At 40.4% G+C, this 24,247-nt stretch overlaps 1 protein-coding gene across 13 annotated transcripts in view; it reads right to left on the minus strand.

The window, feature by feature from the left end:
- The window catches only part of GPATCH2L (G-patch domain containing 2 like), a 59,496-nt gene that overhangs the window by 11,369 nt on the left and 23,880 nt on the right, over positions 1-24,247 (minus strand). For 5 of the 13 annotated variants that reach the window (XM_075753822.1, XM_075753827.1, XM_075753825.1 and 2 more), the window contains 2 exons: positions 20,162-20,253; positions 3,359-14,625 (listed from right to left, as the gene is read on the minus strand). In XM_075753822.1, the coding sequence (XP_075609937.1) occupies positions 14,453-14,625; positions 20,162-20,253 (265 nt within the window). In that variant the 3' untranslated portion in view covers positions 3,359-14,452. Of the gene's footprint in view, positions 1-42; positions 1,382-3,358; positions 14,626-20,161; positions 20,254-24,247 lie in introns of those variants that run through there. The other 8 variants (XM_075753830.1, XM_075753828.1, XM_075753829.1 and 5 more) reach the window with 5 other exon arrangements.

The raw sequence follows: 24,247 nt of genomic DNA on the forward strand, positions 1-24,247 counted from the left end.
TGACATCAAGTACTGACCCATAATAAGGATGTAAATGCCCATTTTAATGTCTATTACCAGTATCTGCAGATGCATATAAAATTATAGTATCATCACATAACTACATATTAACCTCTTGAGCTCCATGACAGACAAATTCTCCAGGGAACACTGTATTCCAATTTGCAACTACCAGCGGTAGTTCAGTGACAAGCAGTAGGAGTTGTACTCATCCATATCCTACACACTCAAGGTACTTGCAGAATGACAGAGAATAGTCACATTCTGAATACGCCAGTTCTGGTGCTTCCAGTTACTTGTGACAAGCATTTGGGTCCTTCCCGGGAATAAACACACAGTTACATTTAAGTATGCATACAGGTGAGATGTAGCTTACCCGAAAGAAATTTGTGGTTTTCAGCAAAGTTGTTTCTGAGTCCTGTGGTGTGCACAATCATCACTTTACCCACAGCAATTAGCAGAGAGAAGATAAGGTGTACAGCAACAGACCATGTGTCATCTTTTATGTTTCTGTTGAGCAAACAATGCACTTTGCTCAGAAAATGCCCCTTTAGCACAGGTGTAAAGGTGCAATATGTGAGCAAGGAATGATGTGCTCCACAATACTTTACTGCAAGGATAAGGATACAACTGCAGCTACCTGCCCAATCTCAAGATGGTATTTGTAGAAACTCACACATTATGATTTTCATCTTTCAGGTTAATGGCATCTGTTTACATCAGAAATCAGGTAGTCAATTGTGAACAGAACTTGCCAAACCATGTCTGACACAAAGAATCTTACAAAAAGGTGGAAAGGGAGGTTGTTTGGTTTGGGTTTTTTTTAAATGCACTAATTTCTCTAGACAATGGAGAGAACAGAACAAAACATAGGATAAAGACAAAAGTTAGTACCATTTTTTCTTCATACTTTTCTCTTCTTTCTGATACAGCTCAGTCAGATATTGATTCTGGTTCCAGAGAGGGTCTCTGACCCGAGGGCATTCTTCCCAAAATATACACTAAGATTTCTGACATTTTAAAACTCTGCTGAATTAACAGGCAGCCTATTATTTGTTAAATAACAGCCAGGTTTTGTGCACTGGACAGTCATTACTTTGGAGTTTAGGGATAAGAATCAGAGGACAACATTTGAAATAACAGTGCAAGACATGAGTGCATAGTCATATCGTCCTGGTAATGTTCAGGTAAAAGTATATAAAGTGTAACTGCTCAAGAGTAAGTTTTCACCTACCTATTGCTCTTTCTCGGGTTGTAGCAGACAAGCTATTTCACAGCAGATCCTCTGTGATACTGTGCATTTGGGCTGCTCTTCCACTTTCAATTCCTCTGAAGTCCAGGAATCATAGATATTTCCAGAAACAAAGCATATTTTGGGAAGCTAAAATATCATATAAGGAAATCCCAATATGAAGTGAATATATAACAAAAATTCCTAGCTCAAAAATAAATTATATGTATATGTACACACACACATAGCTGGTTACAGATAAAAATACTCAGAAGTGAAGAAATTAACTGCCATCCCAATTTGTCCCTCTGTGCATACACATGACAATAATGCCAAATCAAATGATCACAGTTTATTTTGTATGAGACTCCAGCTGCATACAGAGCCCAGAACACACACCTCTGGAGAGGTGAGGGCCAAGAACCGAAGGAGATTATCAGTAAATGAGTGAGAGCCAAAGACAGAAAGGGCAAAGCAGGAAACCATCAAGGCAAAGTTCTTGCAATGAAAGCAATTGACCACCAGCCCTAGAGAGATCCCTGCCTGTTGCCATCTCTCTGATATCTGAGAAGCCAGAGAGAGACTTCAGCAATGAGGACAGTGCTCCTCACCTCATCAGTAATTGTAGCTGGGTTTACAGAAGCTCTGAGCACTCACAGCTGCTGTGGAACTTGGTAGGCAATGTGATTTGAACCTACAAAAGGCTACAAAGTAAGCCGCTACAAATTGCCAGTGCCCAGGTAACTCATTGTGGGCCCCCCAAATTCAGAGATAATTCCTAGTTTTTGCTTCAGTCAATCTGACTTAAACTCCCCATCTATAAAATAAGGGTGAAATTAACATCCAAATTCTCAGCACATAAACTCATTAACATTCTAAGCTGCCATAGCAGGAGGTACCCTGAAGACGCTAACAAGGAAATTACTTCTTCCCTCTTCAGAGTGGAGTCTGGATGCTGTGCAGTAAATAAAGCTTGAAGTCAGTCTAAGTGAGAAAAAAAAACCCCAAACCCAAGCAGCTGTACATTCAGGGAGCCTCAACCCTTCTACACTGACTGAGGCAGGAATGGGACAGGACACACAAACCTTAAACCCACCAACAAACCATGCAACTGCTTGACTGCAGTGTACCGTGCGTGCAGATTACAACACTGGCCACTTGAACTGTAGCCTTCTTTGTCATGGGAGCACAAATTTTCCAGCTTTCTATTTTATTTGGGGGTGGGGAGTTAAAGGTGGTACATGTTTAAATGTCTAAATAAATGTGTACACACAGGAAGCCTGTGGCTTAGGGTCATGGAGCCTAGCAATGTGGTCAGGAGGGTGGGAAATGCCACCATAGCCCTGTGGTAGCCCCTGCACTGCTTGAGTGCAGAGCACTGACCGCACCTCATGGGCCCTCTCCTGGGCATCGGACCCTGCACTCGTTCCCACTCCTTGCTGTCTCCACAGTACCTGAAAGGACCAGCAAGGGACAGAAGGCTCACAAAAGCTCCCCTTGCTGCTCTTGTTTGTACAGGCTCCTTTCATGGTGACACCGGACAGCCAGGGAAGAAAACACAGGACACGATACAACACTCAGCATTAAGAGTATCTTCACCTCCGACTTTCTCAAAATGAGAAGGTTTGTTTCCCCATGGTGGGAGGCTGGGTGAGTCCAAGCACTTGCAAATTATGTAGTGAAGCAGGATGAAGAAAGGTCCTACAGCAATGTTGGTGAACATCTCGGGAAGCTGGTGTCAAAATTACTAGAAAAACATCAGCATCAGCGTGGCATCAGTTTAGCAGAACCACTGGTTTGCCATAACTGCCCCTGCAGGCAGCCTGTGAGGAAGAAGTTATGACACTTCACGACGTCAGGTTTCTCCAACTAGGTGCAATTTTAAAGTTGTGTTTTGCAAAATCCATGTTTTTCATCTGCTTAATAGCAGCAACTCCTGAACTAAGACCTGCTCTTGTTTTCATCTTTGATATCTCCCTGTTGCTTCCCCACTAGAAATGAATTAAATTAATATAATTTAGCATTTTGAAACTCTATACTATGTTTCATTAAAAAAACATTATCAACTATCTGCTCTTACTGGAAAATTGTTTTACTTTTGTACAGAACAAATCTTGTAGCCCCAGATTTGAAATACCCTTTATTTAGATTTGAGAAATCCTCCATTAGTACATAGCAAGTCTACTCGTATTCATTTGTAGTTTCAGTTCAGTGTCTGAGCTGGGAAAGTATAAAGCAAGCATGGTCTGAAAAACATCAAAATAGATAAAAGCCACCACAGTCAGCCCTGTTACTGAATTTACGACCAGCTATTCAAACTGAACTGAGAAAATTCTCAGCCCTTGGGTGTAAAATTAAGGACGTGTGAACAAGAACCATTCAGCTTTTTCTTGCCTTTTTTTTTTTTCCCCTCATAGAAATGCCTCTGGTTATTAAATGCTTCATTCCTCTGGGGAAAAAAAATGCAAGTAGATGGAAGACTGAACCAGCTCATAATGACTTTTAGGTATCTGACATTTTTGATTGTTACCCATTGTTGATCACGTTTGCCAAATCTGGGCGCTTCCCATAAGAAAATCTATTGTTAAGAGCTCTTTTTCTCCTTGCTCCCAACAAAAATCAGCACATTCCACCAGGAACACTTCCCAGTTCTCACAGGTGCAGCTTGCAGATGAGAGAGGAAAATCAACACTTTTAAAAATTGGACACATGCGCATGCACACACACTCCCAATATAGTGTTGAGAACTTGAAACAATTTCCAAAAGATCTTGATCTTTTTGTTTAAAAGTATTCAATCAACTTGGGATCTAATTTTTTACAATTTATTCCTTGGAACAGTTAATGTAGGAAGAATCCTGTTTTGTTCCTTCCGCAAGTGCGCATAGCTATCAATACTGGGAGACAAATATACGCAAAAGAAAATTCAAAGTCCACTGCTCATTTGATCTTTGAAGCCACTGCTATCATGATAAAAAAGAATGATGCCAATCTATCTTAAAAGGATGTTAGCATTGGCAAAATGAATAGATATCCATTAAACTATGAATTGAGACTGACCTGCTCATTTAAATGAAATCCCTTTTGGGACCAGGCAGATCTGAAGCAGTGCCTTGGAAGTGAAAGGCTACTTAAACTCTGGAATTGTTTCAAATTCCAAACAGGGAGCATCTCACTTGTCTAGAGATGACGTCATGACAAACCAGGAAACAAAAAAAACCATTGCAAAAAACAAAGCACGGACATGATAAATTACCTCAAATCCTTCATTCAAGTTTGCAATTCAATGGAAGAAAAGCATAGTAACTCCCTATAGACCTTCAGGTTACAGTTCATATATAAGGAAACAGTCAAGGAAGCATGCTGATTATGGACACTCCAATACTGTAAATCTAGTTAGATGTCAGCGAAGTGTCTCTTATCCCACTCTCAACTCAGTTCACTTTATTTCAGATGAAACACTTCTTCCATAATATTGATTTATTTCCAGTTTCCATAATCAGAACAAAGATTCTGCAAGAGCCTCATTCAGAGAATACACATCATGTTTAAGACAGAGGAATACAAGCAAGAATCTTCCTTATTTACATGTTACCCTCAAAATAGAGTTCTAGGAACCCAGAATCCAATCCGTATCAGTTAAATCTTACAAGCACATAAAACGTTTGGGACATGCACAATGCAGTTCTTTAAAGATTTTGAATACACTTGTTCATTAACTATCTCCCCCTGGGACAGGAGGAAGCTAGAACGCAACTGATGGTAGCTTTGGCTGTCCAATGTTGCTAAACTTGAGAGAAAAATTCAATGGCTTCAGCAGTGCCCAGGGGCTCTGGTCAGGCCTGGCCAGTCTCAGCTCATGGCACTTGTAGAAGAGCTTCCAGCAATGAGGTCTCACATACACCAATCTGGGCAATCAAAAACAAATGCTAGCATGGGACATTAACACTCTGTCCAGGACTTGAGATCTGAAGCAACAATTCAAATGTGGCACTATTCCATCAATAGAATTTGACATTCACTCTGAAACAAAGGTATAGCACAATGTATTTTAAAGCTGAAAAAACTGAACAAGTCACTGCTTCCTAATGTTAGAGAACACATTACCAGAAAACTGCTTTCTCCAGTCACACTGTCTCCTCTCAGGTGAGCACAGAAGAGCTCTTCCAAATGGAGAAACCTACCATCTGCTCTTTCAGTGCGATAGTGAAGGCTACAGACGACCAAAAGGGCACTCTTACAAGGAGGCAACTTCCCTCTATGCCATGAGGGAGAAAAGCAGAAGCAACTGCTATAGTGATTGAGAAAGATATTGCATACTTTTTTTTTTTTTAGCAAGTATCCTATGAAGGTAATAAGCCCACCAATGCTGTTCCTCATTTGTTCTGATTTCAGTGCAACGTGCAAGCATTTCACACAGCTGAGCAAATGAACTGAGACAGAGCTGCTGAAGCTCAGCATGTACACAGGGAACACCACCCCAAGACAGCAGAACTCTAGCTGCCAGTACAGCAAGAAAGGGGCAATCCTCACCAAGGATGCTCTTCAACTGAGTGATCGTGTAGGTTCTGAAGATTGCACACTTGTGTCATTATATTAATCACAAATAAACTCGCACGCAGAAAAGATGCCTCATTTCAGTTGGCGCACAAATTTTTTCTCACCTCACCTTTCCATGCAAATTTCACGACAATCTTTTGTTAACACCATAAAACTTCCATCGCTATGACTTTTCCCTATGTTTGACAAAACACTTCCCATCTCTATACTGTAGGGAAAAAAGTCTTCGGTCTTCTCTGAGGATCTAAACCAGAAGCAACTACCATTTCATGTAGACTGACCTTCACTATAAAACTGACCATTCAACGTCTTTTAGATGCCTCTGTATTTATTTCAATGGCTTATATTTGGCTACAACATTCCTTCCATAAAGCTGCTGTCTTCAAATTGAAGCCTGAAGATACACAGAAGCTACTGCTTCCCATAGTACTTTATTCCAACGGTTAATCTGTCCTCACTGTTAAAAGCTCACATCCTATTTCTAACTTGAATTCATTTGGCTTTACCTTCAAGTTTGTTTTTATGCCCATGTGTTCAAGACTAGAGACGCTTTATTACCTAGTATTTCCATAAAGGACTTTCTACCACACAAGCAAGACATCTCTGATCCTCTTCTGATAAAACTAAATAGACTGAGCTCTTAAGTATTCCAAATTAGAAAAACTGTCAGTCCAAAATTGCACTGTAATACTGCTAAAGGAAATGCAATACATTTTGGAATAATAATTTAAAAAAAAGGGGGGGGGGTGTTCTTCCTTGCTAGGACCTTGTGCATTGAAAAGCAGTGATAAGAACTTTGGATTCAGAGTCAACTGCCTGAATATCACTTTTATAGTAGCGTTAACAGCGGTGTTTAGGCAGCAAGGGCTAGCACGATGTTTGGATATATGAGTATATGAAGCCTGAATAGCAATAGGGAAGCAAGTGTTCCTACTTCTTTAAAGAATACTCTAAGTGTAGACACTAGAACTGAATGCAGATGGATGTGGAATACTGGGCATTTTTATGCAGGAGCATAATTAAAGGTTAAATGACAAGTTTTACAGTGTGAAGCTTATGAAAAATGACTTATATGGGTTAGTGGATTACACAGGACTTGTTGACTGGGTATGGGTAGTTATATATGACAGAGAAGCCTAATTGTAAAGGAGGAATAGGACTTCACAACCTTGCTGGAAAAAAAAAGCATAGCAAGAAACTATTCCAAGAGAAGACATAATTTCCTTATAAAGAGGGTAATTAATAAGACAACTGATTACCAAGAAAGGTAAGCTAATCCTTACTTGATGTTTTTAAAGTCCAATTACATGTTCTTCTAAAAATACAATTAAATCCAGTTGCAGAATAAATACCATAGCCAAAAGGTTCAGTAAAGTTTTCTCCAGCCTTGAAGAAAGAGTCTGTAAATCTTTTTGAGGCAGGACACTGGGCTAAGAGAACATAAAAAAGTAAGTATCACTGCATTAACTACCTCGTCCTTACAGTAACCCCTAGGCATCCAAACCCAGCCACTGTAAGAGACAGAATACCATATCAGAACGACCTTTGGTCTGACCCAGTGCAGCCTTTCTTAGGCTGTTCATCCCATTTCCTTCAGAGGTTACAAGAAAAAGAGAGCAGCTTTGCAAAACCCGATCATCCTCATAATACTGGCAGCTCTGCTTTAAGACAATGGATACTCTGGGTCATACATGCAGGGCTCAGCAATGCTTTTTCTGATTATTATCTGCAGGTGTATGTATTTTGCATTTTTCTCTGATATAACAGGCTGTGCCAGTCCATTTTCCAATTTTACCACTTCTCTGAGTTGGTACAAAAATTCTCTTTTCCTGGTATGCCTGTTAACACATCTTTGTCAACTCACTGGACTCACACTAACAGCCAGGTTTGCAGTTGGGAAGGCATTTTACCCACATTAAAGTTGAGAATGACGCTGAAGGTTCCCTCTGCCTCCACAACATAAGTCTGTACGTCACCTGATTGAGGTCCAGCCACACACCATCTCCAGGCACTGCTGACAGTTTAGTCTCCCTGCACTTGTCTACGGCACAGTTTACTTTTTTAAGAATGAGATGCTTTGGTACAATTAAGACATTATGTTCTCTTTGCTGAGTTCAGTCCTTGTATTGCATAAAAGTTAATGGCCTAAGATAATCTTGTCTTGCTTTCTTGTATAGCAAGTGGCTCCTTATGCTTACACCTTAAGAAGCATTGCTGTAAAGTATTTTTCCCATATTTGATGGTACAAAAGCAGGATGTCTCAAGCACAAAACACAAACCAGAATAGTATGCAGGGGACAAAGACACAGTAATGCAGTATCACAATGAGAACAGAAGTTTGCCCTCCTTTGACAGTCTCCTAACAGACTATTAAAATACATTTTCTGAACAAATGACTGGTAGCATCATTCACTTTTGCTTCACTGAAATCTTCTCTGGTTATGAAACTGTTCTTCAAGACAACAAAGCAAAGTTCTTATCCACTTTATGTAATTCCTTTTTGATATCCAGGCACACGCACTGTTTTTTTGTAGCAACTTCTTTCTTCAGTGCAGAAGGGGTTACAATAAGAGAGGCACTCAATCACCCTTGTTGCCCTTCCTCCAATTTCCCTTCTCATCCTCTGCAGACTGAGCAGGTCTCTGCAGCAGCCACAAAGTAACAGCATGAGCTTCTACAGTTGGAAGGACAGCACTAACCATCCCAGTGTCATTATTCAGGAACGCTGGCAAGACACACCTCTGCACACTGCAATCATGAAGCTAATCTATCATTCAGTAGCACTAGTTCCAGCCTCTAACAGGTTTCTCTCCAGCTACTGTTTTGTTGTCTTCTTCACTCTTTACTGTACCTTACCTTAAAATCATAAATCCGGAAGGCTAGAAACTACATACTTTCAATTTGCACTTCTCCAGTTCCTACCAAACTGAACATTAAGCCTCACTAGAGCTCACCAGAAATACTGGAAATGTGCAAAGAATAACTACTAAATGTACTCCTCCTAGTTCTCGATTTCTCTTTCACTGAATGTCATCCTCTCTGTACATAAATAAAGCCCTGTTTGCAAAAATGTGTCTTTATAAGACTGGTCTCTGCCATCTACAAAACATTGTGGCAATTGCATGAAGTCACCAGGGACACGAACGGGTACGTATCCTGCCACCATTCTAAAAAGGCAGGAAGGAGGATCTGGGGAATGACAGACTAGCAGCCCCACATCAGTCTCTTGTAGATTTACAAAGCAAATTCTGGAAGCCACTTCCAGGCACCCAAAGGACAAGAAGGTGACTGGGAACAGGGAGCCAGATCAAATGAGGGAAAATCATGCCTATGAGCCTGACTACCTTCTATGACAAAATGACAGGCTCTGTGGATGCTGTTTACATTGACTTCAGCAAGCCTCCTGATGCAGTCTCTCATATCATCCTTACAGCCATATGGAGGAGCTATGGACTGGATGCCTTCCATTAGTTCAGGGAGAAACTGGCTGAACTGTCAGGCTCAAAGAATAATAATCAACGGTTTGAAATCTGCGTGATGGCCAGTTATGAAAAGCATGCCTCAGAAGACAATACTGGGATCAATCCTGTTCAGTGATCATTAGCAATCTGGTGGAGACAGAACATACTCTCCACCAGAAAATAATGGCATGTTGGGGAGGGGAGCCACTGATACGCTGGAGGGTGGGAGTACCACCCAGAGGGACCCTGACACACTAGAGGAATGAAGAGACAGAAACCTCAAGAATAGAACAAAATAGAGTATTTTCAGTTGGAAGGGACCGACAATGATCATCTAAGTCCAACTGCCTGACCGCTTCAGGGCTGACCAAAAGTTAAAGTATATTATTAAGAGCATTGTCCAAATGCCTCTTAAAATACTGACAGGCTTGGGGCACTGACCACCTCTCTAGGAAGCCTGCTCCAGTGTTTGACCACCCTCTCTATATAGAACCATCTGTATGATGTCAAGCCTGAACCTCCCCTGACTGATGCAGCTTTGAACCATTCCTACATGTCCCGTCACCGGATCCCAGGGAGAAGAGCTCAGCACCCCCCTCTCCACATCCCCTCCTCAAGAAGCTGTAGAGAGCAATGAGGTTGCCCCTCAGCCTCCTTTTCTCCAAACTAGACAAACCCATAGTCCTCAGCCACTCCTCACATGACATGCCTTCCAGCTCTCTAATCAGCTTTGTTGCCTGCCTCTGGGCACATTCAAGGACCTTCACATTCTTTTTAAATGCTGGGGCCCAGAACCGCACACAATACTCATGGTGAAGTTGCACCAACACTAAATACAGTGGGATAATCACCTCTTTTGACTGGCTGGTTATGCTGTTTGATGCACCCCAGGACACAGTTTGCCCTCTTGGCTGCCAGGGCACATTGCTGACTCACACTGAGCCTGCCATCAAGCAGCACCCCCAGATCCCTTTCTGTAAGACTAGTCTCCAGCCACTCCTCTCCCAATTTATACTTGTGTCTGGCATTACTCTATCCCAGATGCAGAATCCAGCATTTTTTCTTGTTATGTTTCATGCTATTGATGATTGCCCAATGCTTCAATCTATCTAGATCCCTCTGCAATAGCCACTTGTCCCTTGAGAGGGTCAACAGCACCTCGCAGTTTAGTATCGTCAGCAAACTTGCTAAGGGTGCACTCAACTCCTGCATCCAGATCATTAAAAAATACATTGAACAGAACTGTCCCTAGCATTGAGCCCTGAGGAACACTGCTGGTGACTGGTGACCAGCCAGATGTAGCCCCATTCACTAGAACCCTTTGAGCCCTACCCTTCGGCCAGTTCTTCAACCAGTACACCATGTACTTGCTCATCTCACAGTTGGACAGCTTGTCCAGAAGGATGCTGTGAGGGACAGTATCAAAAGCCTTACTAAAATCCAGAAAAACTACATCCACTGCCTTCCCTTCATCCACTAGGTGGGTGAACTTATCATAGAAGGGGATCAAATTAGTTAGACAAGACTTTCTCTTTGTGAATCCATGCTGACTGTGCCTGATGAATGCATCGTCCTTTAAATGCTTTTCAATAGCACTCAGTATGATCTTCTCCATAACTTTTCCAGGTACTGAGGTTAGACTAACAGGTCTGTAGTTTCCTGGGTCTTCCCTTGTGCCTTTCCTGTAAATTGGCATAACACTGGCTAGCTTCCAGTCAGCAGGGACCTTTCCAGGCTCTCAAGACCTTTAGTAGATGATTGAGAGGGGTTCTGCTGTAACATCCACTAGCACCTTTGAGATCAATCCCATCTGGCCTCATGGACTTACAAACATTCAGCTGATACAGCTGGTCCCTTACAATTTCAGTGTCCACAAATCGGAAGTCACTGTTCCCGCAGTCGTGGTCCTCCAACTCAGAGGAGCGGGCAGCCCAAGGTCTATCAGTATTATTACAGACTGAGGCAAAAAAACCCAACAACCCAACAACATCGAATGCCTCCACTTTTTCTTCATGCCAATTTGTCAGTTGATGCCTGGGAAGTTGAAGTCTCCCATAAGGACAAGGTGCAAAGACAACTGGAGAGAAGGCAAACCTGGAAAAAGATTGAGGAGTCCTGGTGGACAAGACGTAGGATATCAGCATAGCTGTGTATTCTTGAAGCAATAATCACATATTGGACCACCTTAGTAGAAGTACAGCTACCAAATCTAGGCACGTTATTGTTCCTTTCTACTCAAGCAAACCACGTCTGAAGCAGTGTCCTTCACTGAGAGTACTGTGTGAGTTCCAAGGAATCTTCCTTAGAGAAAGAGAGACAAAACAATGCACTTAGTTCATTCATCTAAGAATGCTGCAAATACTCAAATCTGTATCAAGCTACTGAAATCCAAAGATGAATTTTGATAAATACCCTGGAGTAACAAGACAGCTAATTCATTTAGTTTGTCTACCACTCAGGAGAATCAAATTTGGTTTACAGCCTGACTGACCTGCAAATGGGTTCTAACCTAGAAATAGGAAAGACAGGGCAGCTGCAAGAACTTGAGTCTCCTGTCACTTCCAGAAAGTTGCCAAGGCAGGAAATATGGCTTACCAAGATAAGGCCTGCCACAGTTACTTTTCAGTACTGCCACAGGTACATTCAACCTTTAAAGGAAAGGAAGACCTCCTAAGAGCTTACAACCTAAGTAAAGGCTTAACCAGATGAACAGTGCTACTGACCTCAATAGGAAAATCTGATAAATTATCTTTCCCTGCCCCCCAGAGAAAAATCATGTGAAGTCTGGCAGCCCCACCCTCCCACCACAATGAGTGAGATGAAGGCAGGCCATTGATTCCCTCACACCTCAAATCCCTCTTATAAAAGTTTTAAAACTGTCCTGACACCACAGAAGAAACAGAACTACTCTGAACAATACTCAGAATGTAGCAACATACATCAGAATTAGTTTTAAAAAAGAACACAATGTCCAAAATTTAAAATTTTAGACTCAAACCAAGAGAGGTTGTGGAGGATCCTTCATGAGAATAAAAACACTCATTTGCACAAATGCTCTTTTAGGGGACCACTCCCTGTCACTGAAACAGCCTGCAAGTGAGGTTAAAAGGCTTCCAATCCTAAAATTTATCTGCAGGTGGTCAGAAAAATGTGACCACCTTTCCCCTTCACTGTGTTCATGAGTAGTACATAGTCAAGCTATTACTCTTCAGGTTTACCTTCTCTTTGTAAGTTCTAGATTACAGGCCCTCCAGAGCTGAGACAGCCTGTGCTACCTCTTAAGCACCACTGCTCAGAAGAAGTACAAAATAAGACAATCTAATGACTACTTTAAAACAGGAACACTCCTCTCTCCACAAAACACCTACAGCTTGTCCCATAATCCAAACTGACCTCTGTACTCCTTCAGCAAGGTAAAAAGGCTTTCCCTGTTCTAATTAGTTCTAAAATGTACCACCACCAAAAAAAAAAAAAGGTTTTGAGAGGGATTTACGTGGACGGATATGACAGTTTGCTTGGGCTGCGAAATATAAATCCAATTTGGATCTCTCTCCAAGAATAAGTAGGTATTAGGGGATCAGACACGGACAATGTGTCTGTAATATAACTGTATTTGTCAATCATGATTTAGTGTGTCATTCAATTTTTGTTTTGTGTATGTTATGACCATTTAACATTTTAATACAGAGTTAAATGTAAGTCACCGCTTTATACCTCACAATCACATCTGTCCCTCAGACATTTTATTTATAAGGGAGTGCAGAACACCGCAAAAAAACACTAAAAACATTTTTGTTTTTAAATTTTGTTATCTACTTAAGAGTGCTAACTGCACCTCCGTATTCAAAATGAATTTTACAAGTTTAAACGGTCCTGTCTGAAAGCTCCACCCAGTGAGGAAAGCAAAAAGAGTTCTATGCATACAAATGTATCTTATTTTAAAGGACTAAAGAAGCAATGAGGCTACCTGTTCCTTGACACATGCTATGCAGGTATATATTCTAAAAACACAGACCAAAATAAGCTCCAGACAGAGTAATTCAAGAAAAGCAAGTGGAGTGTGATGAAGAATTCAAGAAAAGAGTGGGAGGAAACCACTCTCCATAAATTCTGCAACACAGAAGGTAACACAGGACCAAATGGAAGTGCTATCAAAAAAAGAGAATCTCTTTTGTGCATGCTGCAGAGTAAAGTACAATCATCAGTAGGTGGAGACACCTCCAGTAGATATAGCAGACAATACTTTTTGAAGGAAGGGAAAACATGAGACAGAAGTGGTCTGATCACTACCCACTATGGTCTGAACTCAGGAGATACTTTAAATGGCTTTTTTGTTCAATGGCATGTTAGCATTTCTAAAGGACACTTGCCGATGAAGTTAACAGTCAATTTTTAATTTATACATCAAGAAATGGAAGTTTTGTGTATCCTCTACCATACTCCAAGGATATTCAAGGGCCCAAAAAAGCTGGTTCCTTTCCAGGACACCAGCTTGCACATTTATGTCCAAGTAGTTCTCCCAAATCCTTAACCAGTAGGAGATTTAGGAAAGAACATGCAATACACAAGCAAGACTAAAGACATTCAGAACAAGGAGAAGGAAAAGGTCTAACGGACCATGCTGCCCACGAGCCAATGGCAATTTCTGAACAGACAAGCACTGTATTTGCTTCGCTAGAAGCAACATGATTCGAGTCCATTAGCATGTGGCCTGCAAACATTCTGCTAATACAGAATTCAGGTTCCATGTTTCAACTTGTTTGTGTTCCCTCCTCATTCCCCAGCCAAGAAATCCTCCTGGCCTGGAAGAAAGCGAGTGGTAGTAGGACTTTCACCCAAAAAACGCCAAATGCACAAACAAGCAACATGTCCAGGGGATGAATACAGATCTGCAAACCCAAGAGAATCTGTACATGACCCAGCACATATGAGCTGGCATCAGAGAAGGAGATGAACGCATAATAAATACAGCAATAGCAAGAACATTTTTAAAAGCCACTGCGGTCCCAACACTGATTACCTTTTTTTAAACATAGATTCACAAACATGATTTAGGTATGTGGGGCACGCAGATCAGTCTGGATGATGGCACGCATCACGCACCAATACTGAAGACATCACTACTGCCAAACAAGACATTTAGTGAAGACAGACACCAGAGTCCAAAATCCAGCAAGCTTTTACAGTTGCAATGCTTCCTCTTAGCTGTATCCAGGGCTCTTCTCTGGTGGCATTTTAAAAAAGTTACTGGAGGCAGCAGTAGTGGCTTTCTCAGCTGCTGGTGTTTTCCCTGTCCACTCACAGTTCTGGGATCTCAGGGATGGTGCTGCTGGTAGCTCTGACTCTGCTGCATCCATGTGGACAGAAAAAGTTGCTGGAATATAAAATTTCAGGAAAGGGGGAAACAGAGGAAAAGAACAGGAAAGGACAATAAAAAAAAAAAAGAGTTAGAACAAGTGACTTCATGGCAAGCGCCTCATATACATACATATATATATATCTATAATTTCTTACATGAAGGTCTTATTTACTGAGTTCCTACAAGTTCCTCTGCCAAATTCCTTCAACAAATAGGTTCTCGACAGCATTAACACCTTTGTCCTAATGATTCTCACATTCAGAACTCCAAGTTCACAGTCCACTAACTAGTTCCTTTAGTCAACATTCCTGTTGAAAACTGAGAGCTTTAGCTGTCCCATACTTAAACTGAATTAATTCATAATCACTCACGTGAAGATAACTTGATCTCTCCACAAAGACTCAATTAACCCTGTATCTGAGAATTTCAAAGTCTCCAAAGGCTTGACAGATTTCAGGTTGCAAAGCTCAGTTAAAGAGAAAATATACCTCTCCTCTTTACCCAGTAAAGTTAGTACCACGAACCTCCACATATGTCCAATATGGTAAATCAGCATATTATAACAAGAAGCTACTTGCTAAGCTAGGTTGGAATCCATTCTCATTTTCTCAGTACAACTACTGCTTCAAAATGAGACAGGCTGTTGTTAGCAAGAGAGATTTGCAGACCCATAGCTCAACCCAACAGTCACCCAAATTTCCAGAAGGATTGTCAGAAACCTAGAGATATGAGTTTACTTCCATTCTCAGTATGCTGAATCACTCAATCCTCACAAGCAGAACAGGGCATGATGAAAGAAGAGTAATTGCCACAGGAGTCTTTGGGGCACCTGAATTTTTTTTTTTAATAAGTAACTTCAGTACAAAACACATCTCTTTTCATTGTATTCTCACAACAGATAATAGTTGTTTGTGTGTTTTTATTGCAAGTTGCATCTGCGGCTCTGTAGTAGAGCAAGGGTAAAGAGGCCATAACAAGCCTAAACTAGAGGATTGATTGCTTTGAAGTTTAAATAAAAAGCTGGTTCAATGCTTGAAGTTCCACACTTAGTAGATCTGGAACCCCAACAATCCTGCTTCTGTACATCCAAAACAGTGAGTCATTCCCATACAACCACAACAACACAGCTGATAACAGCACATTGCATATTTTGCCTCTAGCCCATCAACTTCCTCCATCATATGAAACATGCAAAAAAAATGTAATTCAAAGTCCTTAAACTAATAATCACCATCAATACTACCCTATGGGCCCTCACTAGCAGTCTCCCTGCTCAGGTTCTCCATCTTTGCTCATAAAAAGAAAAAAAGCAGAGGACTAAAACAGGCTTCTTGCTACTGGGTACCATCACACCGTGACAAAGAGTGAATGCATTCGCAAGAAATAAGAGAGGTAAAATTCACCAAATTGCTACTTCTTATCAGAGTGTTCTCTGATAAGCAGTTTCAGGTACTGCTAACTGGCACCATTCAGAAATTATTATTTTTCACAAGCTATGCGTGAATACATGCCAAGGCAGACAAAAATCTATGTACGCAGATTTATATGCCAGACTCACTGTAATACCTGAATAGGATGCCAGTTACCACGTGCACCACTACATATCATAGAATCATAGAATGGTTTGGGTTGGAAGGGACCTGAAAGATCATGTAGTTCTAACCCCCCTGCCATGAGCAGGGACACCCTCCACTAGACCACGTTGCCCAAAGCCTCATCCAACCTGGTCTTAAACACTTCCAGGGATGGGGCCTCCACAACCTCTCTGGGCAACCTGTTCCAGTACCTCACCACTCTAACAGTAAAGAATTTCTTTCTAACATCTAATCTAAATCAACCCTCCTTCAGCTTAAACCCGTTACCCCTTGTCCTGTCACTACACTCCCTGATAAACAGTCCCTCACCATCTTTCCTGTAGGCCCCCTTCAGGTACTGGTAAGCCGCATATATAAGGGGCTGGACCACATAAACACTAAAAACATCAATGTAAAGCTGGACAATTGTTAACCATTTATTTCACAACCATCTATGCTTGTGGCCTATTCTGACAAACAGACATGACAGTCTTCACCAGATCCCTTTCAAACCAAAGAATAACTACCATGAGAATAACGTTTTAAACAGTATTTCTCAGACAAGCTCCATTGTGCCACTGGGGACATTATTCCAAACTTATTGCACTGCAACAGAAAGTAACTAAACACAAGGACACTACCTATGCCTTTTGAAGCCTCTAAGTCTTAGATCACTGAAAGTTTGAAAGACTTTTATCAGTACAGACTTTCTTCTTCCCTAGGCACTGGCTGTTGGTCGGATGAATTTCTGTTCTAATCCAGTACAGCCAGTCTTACTTCCTTCAGACTTCCTTATTCTACTGCCAAACTACACCAGCCAGACTTTTGTTCTTACCTGGTGAAAGCTTCATGCTTTAGGGCTCACACACTGCTCAGTTGTCTAGTACAGAAAGCATTAACTTTTAAGTCTCTCTCAACATTTGCCTAAGTTTGCCCAACTTAATTTTAGTAACAGTCACTTCCTGAAGTGCAAATGAATTCTGAATTTTCCATCCATTTTTTGTTGCTCTCAACAGCTATGACTTTTTCCAAAATGCTATTCTTTAATAGCTCTCTCAGGTATGGTATTTAGGCCAGTTAACGTCAAAGGGCAGGACTAATACCCAAAGTTTAAAGCTGTAACAATACAATAGAGACCCAGGCACTTCTGCTACAGTAATGCATGTTTCTGACGTTCACACAAAGGTCTCTGACAAAAGAAGCTTTACCAGAACCCATAAATACTCACATTCACAAAAGTACGTGAGAAGACATGGAATAAACTTAAGTTTGCTTGGCTCCCAAATAAACGTATCTCTAGCTGCCTTCTCTCATTCCTGCAGCTAGAAGGGAGATAGCATCCACATCTAATATGCATTTTATTAGCATCTTCTGATTTCAGCCAAATTCAACTCCAAACTTTCTGTGGATGGTGGGGGGGTGAGGCGACAGGGGAAGATTTGTTGCTGCATGTTTAAGAAAGAAGCTAAATTCATCACAATGACAGGGGAGAGTGTTGGCAGAGATTTGAGCTATTTATTCTTTTAGGAAAATGCTATAAAGAATGACATGAGGAAGCCTCTATCTGCAGTCTTGTTCATCACACTGGTGAGGAGTCCGATAACAGATGTATGCAGTAGCGTGATTTAGTGCCAGGAGCTGGCCCCTGATGTGTATTAATACAGCGGCAAAGCGGAACGAGCCCCTCTTCATCACTCATCTCTATAAAAGAGGTGGAATCCGAGATGGCCCGATGTTCGGCAGAGCAAGCCCATTTGTTCTGTTGACTGATGGAGCCAGCTTAGGCTGTGTCCTTCACCTCCATGGGGCACTCAGGTTGCAAAAAAGGAGATCACTGAAGCAAGACCTGGTCAACAAGTGAGACGAGAGCAGTTGGACTCAGCCAAGGAGCTATTTAAAGGTGAAGAAATCCAGCACACTGTGTGCCTGCAGTGACAGGCATGAGCCTGCGTTCTGATTCACCTGTGTTTCATCTTTTGCAGAAGTAGTAAAACACCACAAACATTAAAAGCCTCTGTAGTGAGAAAATGAGGCTGCTAATATCCCTCAGGTACAAGGGAACCTCAGTATAAGACATTTACATACGGGGGAGTAGATGCATGGCAAGGGAGAAAAATCTATACCTATCTCAATGTCTAACAAGTATAAGAGTCTTCAGTTAATTCTACATTATTGCAGAGTAATCCTATGTATTTCTTTAGCACTAGTAATTGCACAGTCAGATCACCTTTGACAGAAATAACATCAGATTTCAGAAGTTTCCAAGTTACATGCCCAGGTTGTGCTCCAGCTGCATTTGGGAGACTGCTGTAGAAAGTCAACTAGGACACAGCCTCAGTTACCGAATCATAAAAGTTTCTTTCCACAAGTCAGTATTGTAGCAAACCCTGCCCACAGCTGTTAACTTTTCTGGGGATATTTCTAATCAGGGTCAAAGGAAGAAATCTTTACCATTTCTGACCCTTAAACATCCTGCAGCACTTTTCTCTTGATGATCAGCACAAGCATCCTGTCTGTATTCCAGTAACTACACTCTCCTTCCTTACTTTGTAATAATACTCTAATTTTCTCTCCCTCATCCCCCCAAAAAAAAAAAAAAAAAAAAAAAAAATCCAAAAAACCCCACCTTTCAAACCACTGTGCTATTTTCCAGTGCTGAGTTCCACTCCAGATGCAGATTCAACTCTTCAAAAAGTGTTCACTATACAATTTGCCTAGTCAGGTAAGTACAATTACATAATATTTTGAAACATGTAGAGATAGAAATAGAAGCTCTCCCTATAGAAGGTGACTGGCAATGCAGTACAGAATACTGCTCTGATCAATAAATAAATGGACAGGTAGACACTAGCATTTATACCAAGAAAACCTAGTATCGCAGAACTAAAATTCTGTGGCTGTGATTCTATGATTTTACTCTTTCACTACTGAAGTTTGAATATCCTAGCATGAAGTACTCAAAAGCCAGGAAAGAAGATCCTAAGTAATCAGTCAATAGCAGATAACACTTTTGCCAAGCAACAGATTATTAATTTAATGGGGTTTTATTTCCTCTTATTTTTTAATACAGAACCTTTCAGTCAGTCTGTCATTCAGATCTGTGGCCTGGAGAGCTAGCACAGCTTTCTTCCCTAGTTCATTATTCCACTGTCTATCTACCAGCCCAAGGAAGATATCCAAACTCCATTCCTCCTATTCATCATCAGTTCCTTTGACCTTCCTCACCATTTTCACATCACCATTTTTCCCTATCAGCTTACCCACCGCCTTGTTACAACAATAGTTTTTTAATAAGCTAGTTGGGAGAACATGGGTCACTTGATAGTAGGGAAAACATTTCAAGAAGGAGTAGGGTGAGAAGCCAGAACGAAGTCTCCTAAACACCTCTGTGTTCTGCAGATTAAAACTTTTTCAAATTCTGATGAATAATCAATCACTTTCTGGAAATACGCCACATGAAAATAAACCAGCATTTTAATCACTACATCCCCAGAGCAAGAAAAAGAAAAAAGTTGCTATTTTCATCCACAAGAGTAAGACAACTGCCAGGGAATAGGTGGTCTCACCAAGTGATGACACAAAAATTGCCAGATTTCTTCTCCTGCAGAAGTGTCTAGGAACACCCTGAAAAAGGGCACCAGAGCCACCAGCTACTGAAGGAACACACTGTGTATACTGATCACCTCCTTATTACCATGTACTGCATAATTAAGGAACGGTGGAAATAACACCTTATGAAGAAACAGAATATTACCCACCATACAGTGAAGCACTGTAAATTTTATTAATTTACCATAGCTGCATCATTTGTTTAGTAGGCAGCTTTTGATGCTACACAAACCCACATGATATTCTCTCTCACACACATTTCATTAGTTTCAAATCAAAGTAATGCTATTTTTGACTATTGTGACTGGCACTTTGCTTAAGAAGGACATGACTTTAGATATGCTGGCACACAGATAAATCCAGGTTACCTGATGTCGGGCTGGACATGGAGGCTGCAGCTGGCTTTCGTTTCCTCTTGATGTCCCTTGAACATGGTGGCCCCAGGTGTACATTTGCTTGCCTATAGAGAAATTAAAACAAATTAAACTCTGTTCCAGTATCACCTTCCTGTAAGACTGACCAATCACCCTCCAACGCCCACCTTCCCATCAGCTTCTTAACTAGTAGGCAGCACAAATCAAAAGCTTCTCAGGGAAGTTTTGATCACCACCTTCTTTAATATATCATAATGCTCCCATTTCTTTCAAGAGCTCACGCACATAAACTGCTCAGAAGAATAATTATTTCTTAGCCTTTAATGGACCTGGTTTTGTATTAACTTTAAAATAACTATTTGCATAAGTAAAGATGTGATCAAGCAGTGATATGACACGTGTCCTACCATTACTTCTACAAAGCGTAACAAATGTCTACAAGATTGCTCTTTAAAGAAATTGCATGATATTTGCTCCCATATTCAGAAATTATTTTGCAACCTATTTAGTACTGTAGAGTCATCTTAGAATGTACCTATATTCCAAAAATCCATGTATATTGTTTCCACTACAGTAGTAAGTTCATAAACTTAGGAACGCAAAATTATCTCAGCTGTTTTCAAAATTATGATTTCCTTATCAAAGTGCTGTGAAAACAGCAGAATCTGGTTTATTGTAATATGGCCTTGCTGCACCTGTAAACTGGCTGAAAGGCATAATCTGTCCTGGTCATAGCAACTGTTAAGTCTGAAGCCTACTGATGACTACTTCAGTTTAACCATTTGCCAATTAAGAAGAAACCTGCATTATTGGGACTGACTTGAACTAAGCACTCCAAGTTCTAGCCATACGAAGAAGAGAAGTTTAATTCAGAAAAGACAGTCTTGGCAGCAGATCAGAGAACTTTCTCAAATACAATCCATAATGAATACAAATGCATAATTTAGGAATGATGTTGGGTTCAAATCCCTGCTTTGTCTGAGATAACAGAGTTTCTTTGGCAAGTTCCTTGGTCACTCTCTGCATCAGACCTGATGTGCAAAATGCAGAACTACAGTGCAAATAAAATCCATTAAAGATTGCGAGGTGCTTCCATGGTGTAAAGATTGGAACCATATAAATTTTGATGATTAAGTGATGAAAAGCTTCTATATCTTTAAAGTTTGTTATTTTGATTTAAAAAAATCCTGAAAATTTAAACACATTTATCAAGTACTGAAATCTTTTACAGATAATAAAAGGTAAAGTTCATGGCTTCATATTTCCATGCCAAAATCGATTTAAAAAAAAAAAGTTGTATAATTATAATATATACAATTTTAGATGCTGAATTTATGCAAAACCAAAGTGTGCTGTTGTAACTATACAGAACAGTGTAGGGAGCACAAAAATTTTTCTATACCAGCCAAGACTATAAATTGTTTGAATGCTGCTGGGTCTACCTACTTACCTGTAACAAATGTACAACTACAAAATAAGAAATATCTCCCATTCTGTCTTCTCAACTAATATTCAAAAGTTCTACAAGAAGTCTACAAGATCTGTCATCTAAATCTGACATTAAGGAATAGTTTCAAAAATTTTTAAATTGTGCTAAGTTTCACCGACAGCCAATTTTTCAAATCTTGGAACCTATATTAATATAACCAGACACAGAAGTCTCCCAAAAACATGAACTAAAGGCTTTCAAAAAAACCAGCACACCTACAGACTGCATATTCAAATCTTTGTACACATAAGCAACTAACCTCTAAGTGGCTTCACATATGCTAAAACCTGCTTTTGTACATGATTATGACAGTGGCTCTATAGTATTTTAGCACAGTTCTACTATGTATCCTGAAACATCTAGGCATGTATAGCCCAAGGAAAAGAGAGTTTCAGTCAAGTGGAACTTCAGTTTTTTATTTTGCATCAGTGACACAGTATTAGATTACTAACTAGATGACTATATAATTATGTATAATAAGCCAACTCATTTTATCACATAATAAGATTTCCTTTTTAATTTTATGAACTCACACCAACACTAGCCAGCTGATCCTTGGTGAAGAATCACTATGGACTACAAAAGAACTATGCACTATCATTTCCAAGAGACTTTATGCAATTTTTCCCAGTTCAGAAATGTTACAGCTAGATTTCAAATAAGAGCTACTGGCTCTCAGTTCTATGGTCAAACCACATCTATGTTTATCTCACAATTACACAGGCGGATTAAAAAAAAAAAAGAAAAAGAAAAATGAAAACAGAATACAAGAATCTCAGAATCCCTTCTTGCAGTGAAAGTAAAGGCAAATCATACTCCAGCTGAAGAGTAATAGAAAGGATGCTGCATCTAGCAGCCCTGCCTCTAACACACAAAGGCTCAGAGGTCATAAATCGTCTCTGTAACATGTATTTCATTCAGGTTTATCCCTTATTGATCACCCACACTTCAGTTAGTAAATCAGGAACCTATTGATTACTCACTGGCTCTGACTGACCTGGTGGTAAAAGTGTCAGCTTCAAGTGGCTGGCGCACTTTACGGGCACCATAAATCTGCATACAGGGAATCTCCAGGTCGTAGGTATCTTGGGGGAGAGAGGAGCAGAAGAACGCACGCAAGGATGATAGTCATTAAGACATGGATAGAAAGGGTGTCTAAAGTGTAATTTATGAAATATGCATTTTTTTGGTAGATACCACACTTTTCAATCTAAATTTCTAATAAGCTGTAAGCTCGCATACAGGTGCTATAATCGGTAAGAGAATAGAATTAGTGAATCCCAGTTTTAACAGCAGACCTCTAGAAACACCACCACCGGGAAAGTCAGATCATGGGTATGCACAGCACACAACATTGCAGTGGACAGGCTGAACTATAAATTGTGAAAGTCTCACTGACAGGCTGCAACCATGAATTAGTTTTTTCTGCCAAAGTTGAATTTTAACAACTCTTCTGAACGCTTTAAAAATTACTCTGAAGTAGAACAGAACGGGGCTGAGAGGAAAGGCTGACAGAAAACGCACATTCGCGCATTGTCACAAGCCCCTCTGTGAAGAAGTTTGAGGCACAGAGCTCTGTGGGATGAAAGATCTGGGCCTAAACTGAGAAACTACAATGGTACTTACTCTGTCTTGACTGGCTTTCAATCTCCTCTGCTAGGCTTCTATACCTTCTTTAATGTTGCACAAACAGTAATGAGAAAATAATTGACTGGTTACTTTTGGACTATAGCTTGTTGGTTATAAGAAAAAAAACCAAAACAAAACACCAAAATACAGTGCTCAGTCACAGTTGGATCTTCTAGGTGACCAGAAACTAATGTGAAAACCTAGTTTACAGTCTAGAGAGGACTGAAATTCTAACCTGGGAAGAGAAAAAAGTAGAACACACCTAGAGAGACAAAGCAGGATCCAAAGGGCAGCTATGCTGATGGCTGCAATATATCCAACTCACACTGCAGCCTCTCACTGCCAGGAGTTAGTGAATGAAAAATTACATACATATAGAAAAAATGGTTTTATATGAGAAAAGTCTATAGTGTCCTTCTGACAGTGATGATTTTTTTTTTTCCTCAATCACAAGCTAAAGGAATTATGCAGGAAATATGGATTTGTCTCTCATTCTTAAGATAGTACTTAAGGTACCCAATTCTGCACGCAGGTCACATCGCAGAAAAAGTGGGCTTTGCTACGCAGAAAGCCGACATTCATTGATGTCTCTAATAAGTCAAAAGTAATGCTTGCTTTCTTTTATTTTCCACATATTTATTCTATGACTTTTTTTTTTTTTTTAAATGAACTGTAATTGCATACACCGGACTCCTATCTCGCTCCTGCAGTTTGAGGTGACCACATGCTGGACTATAGGGTCACAGGAGCTTGCCACTATTTTACATCTACCAGAGGGTTTCAACAGAAAATTAGGATTGGCAGTACAATCTGTGGGAGACAATGCAGAGCTCAAGCAGGCATCAGCCCACAAAGAACCTTACTGAACAGCATTAGGCCCCTGAAACCTTCACTATCTGCGAAGAAAACTCTAGGTTGGAAAGTCATGTCCACTCTCAAAATTTGGGTTAAAAACCACCTCA

This window comes from Balearica regulorum, chromosome 5 (assembly GCF_011004875.1).
Source record: "Balearica regulorum gibbericeps isolate bBalReg1 chromosome 5, bBalReg1.pri, whole genome shotgun sequence".
NCBI classification, from domain to species: Eukaryota; Metazoa; Chordata; class Aves; order Gruiformes; family Gruidae; genus Balearica; species Balearica regulorum.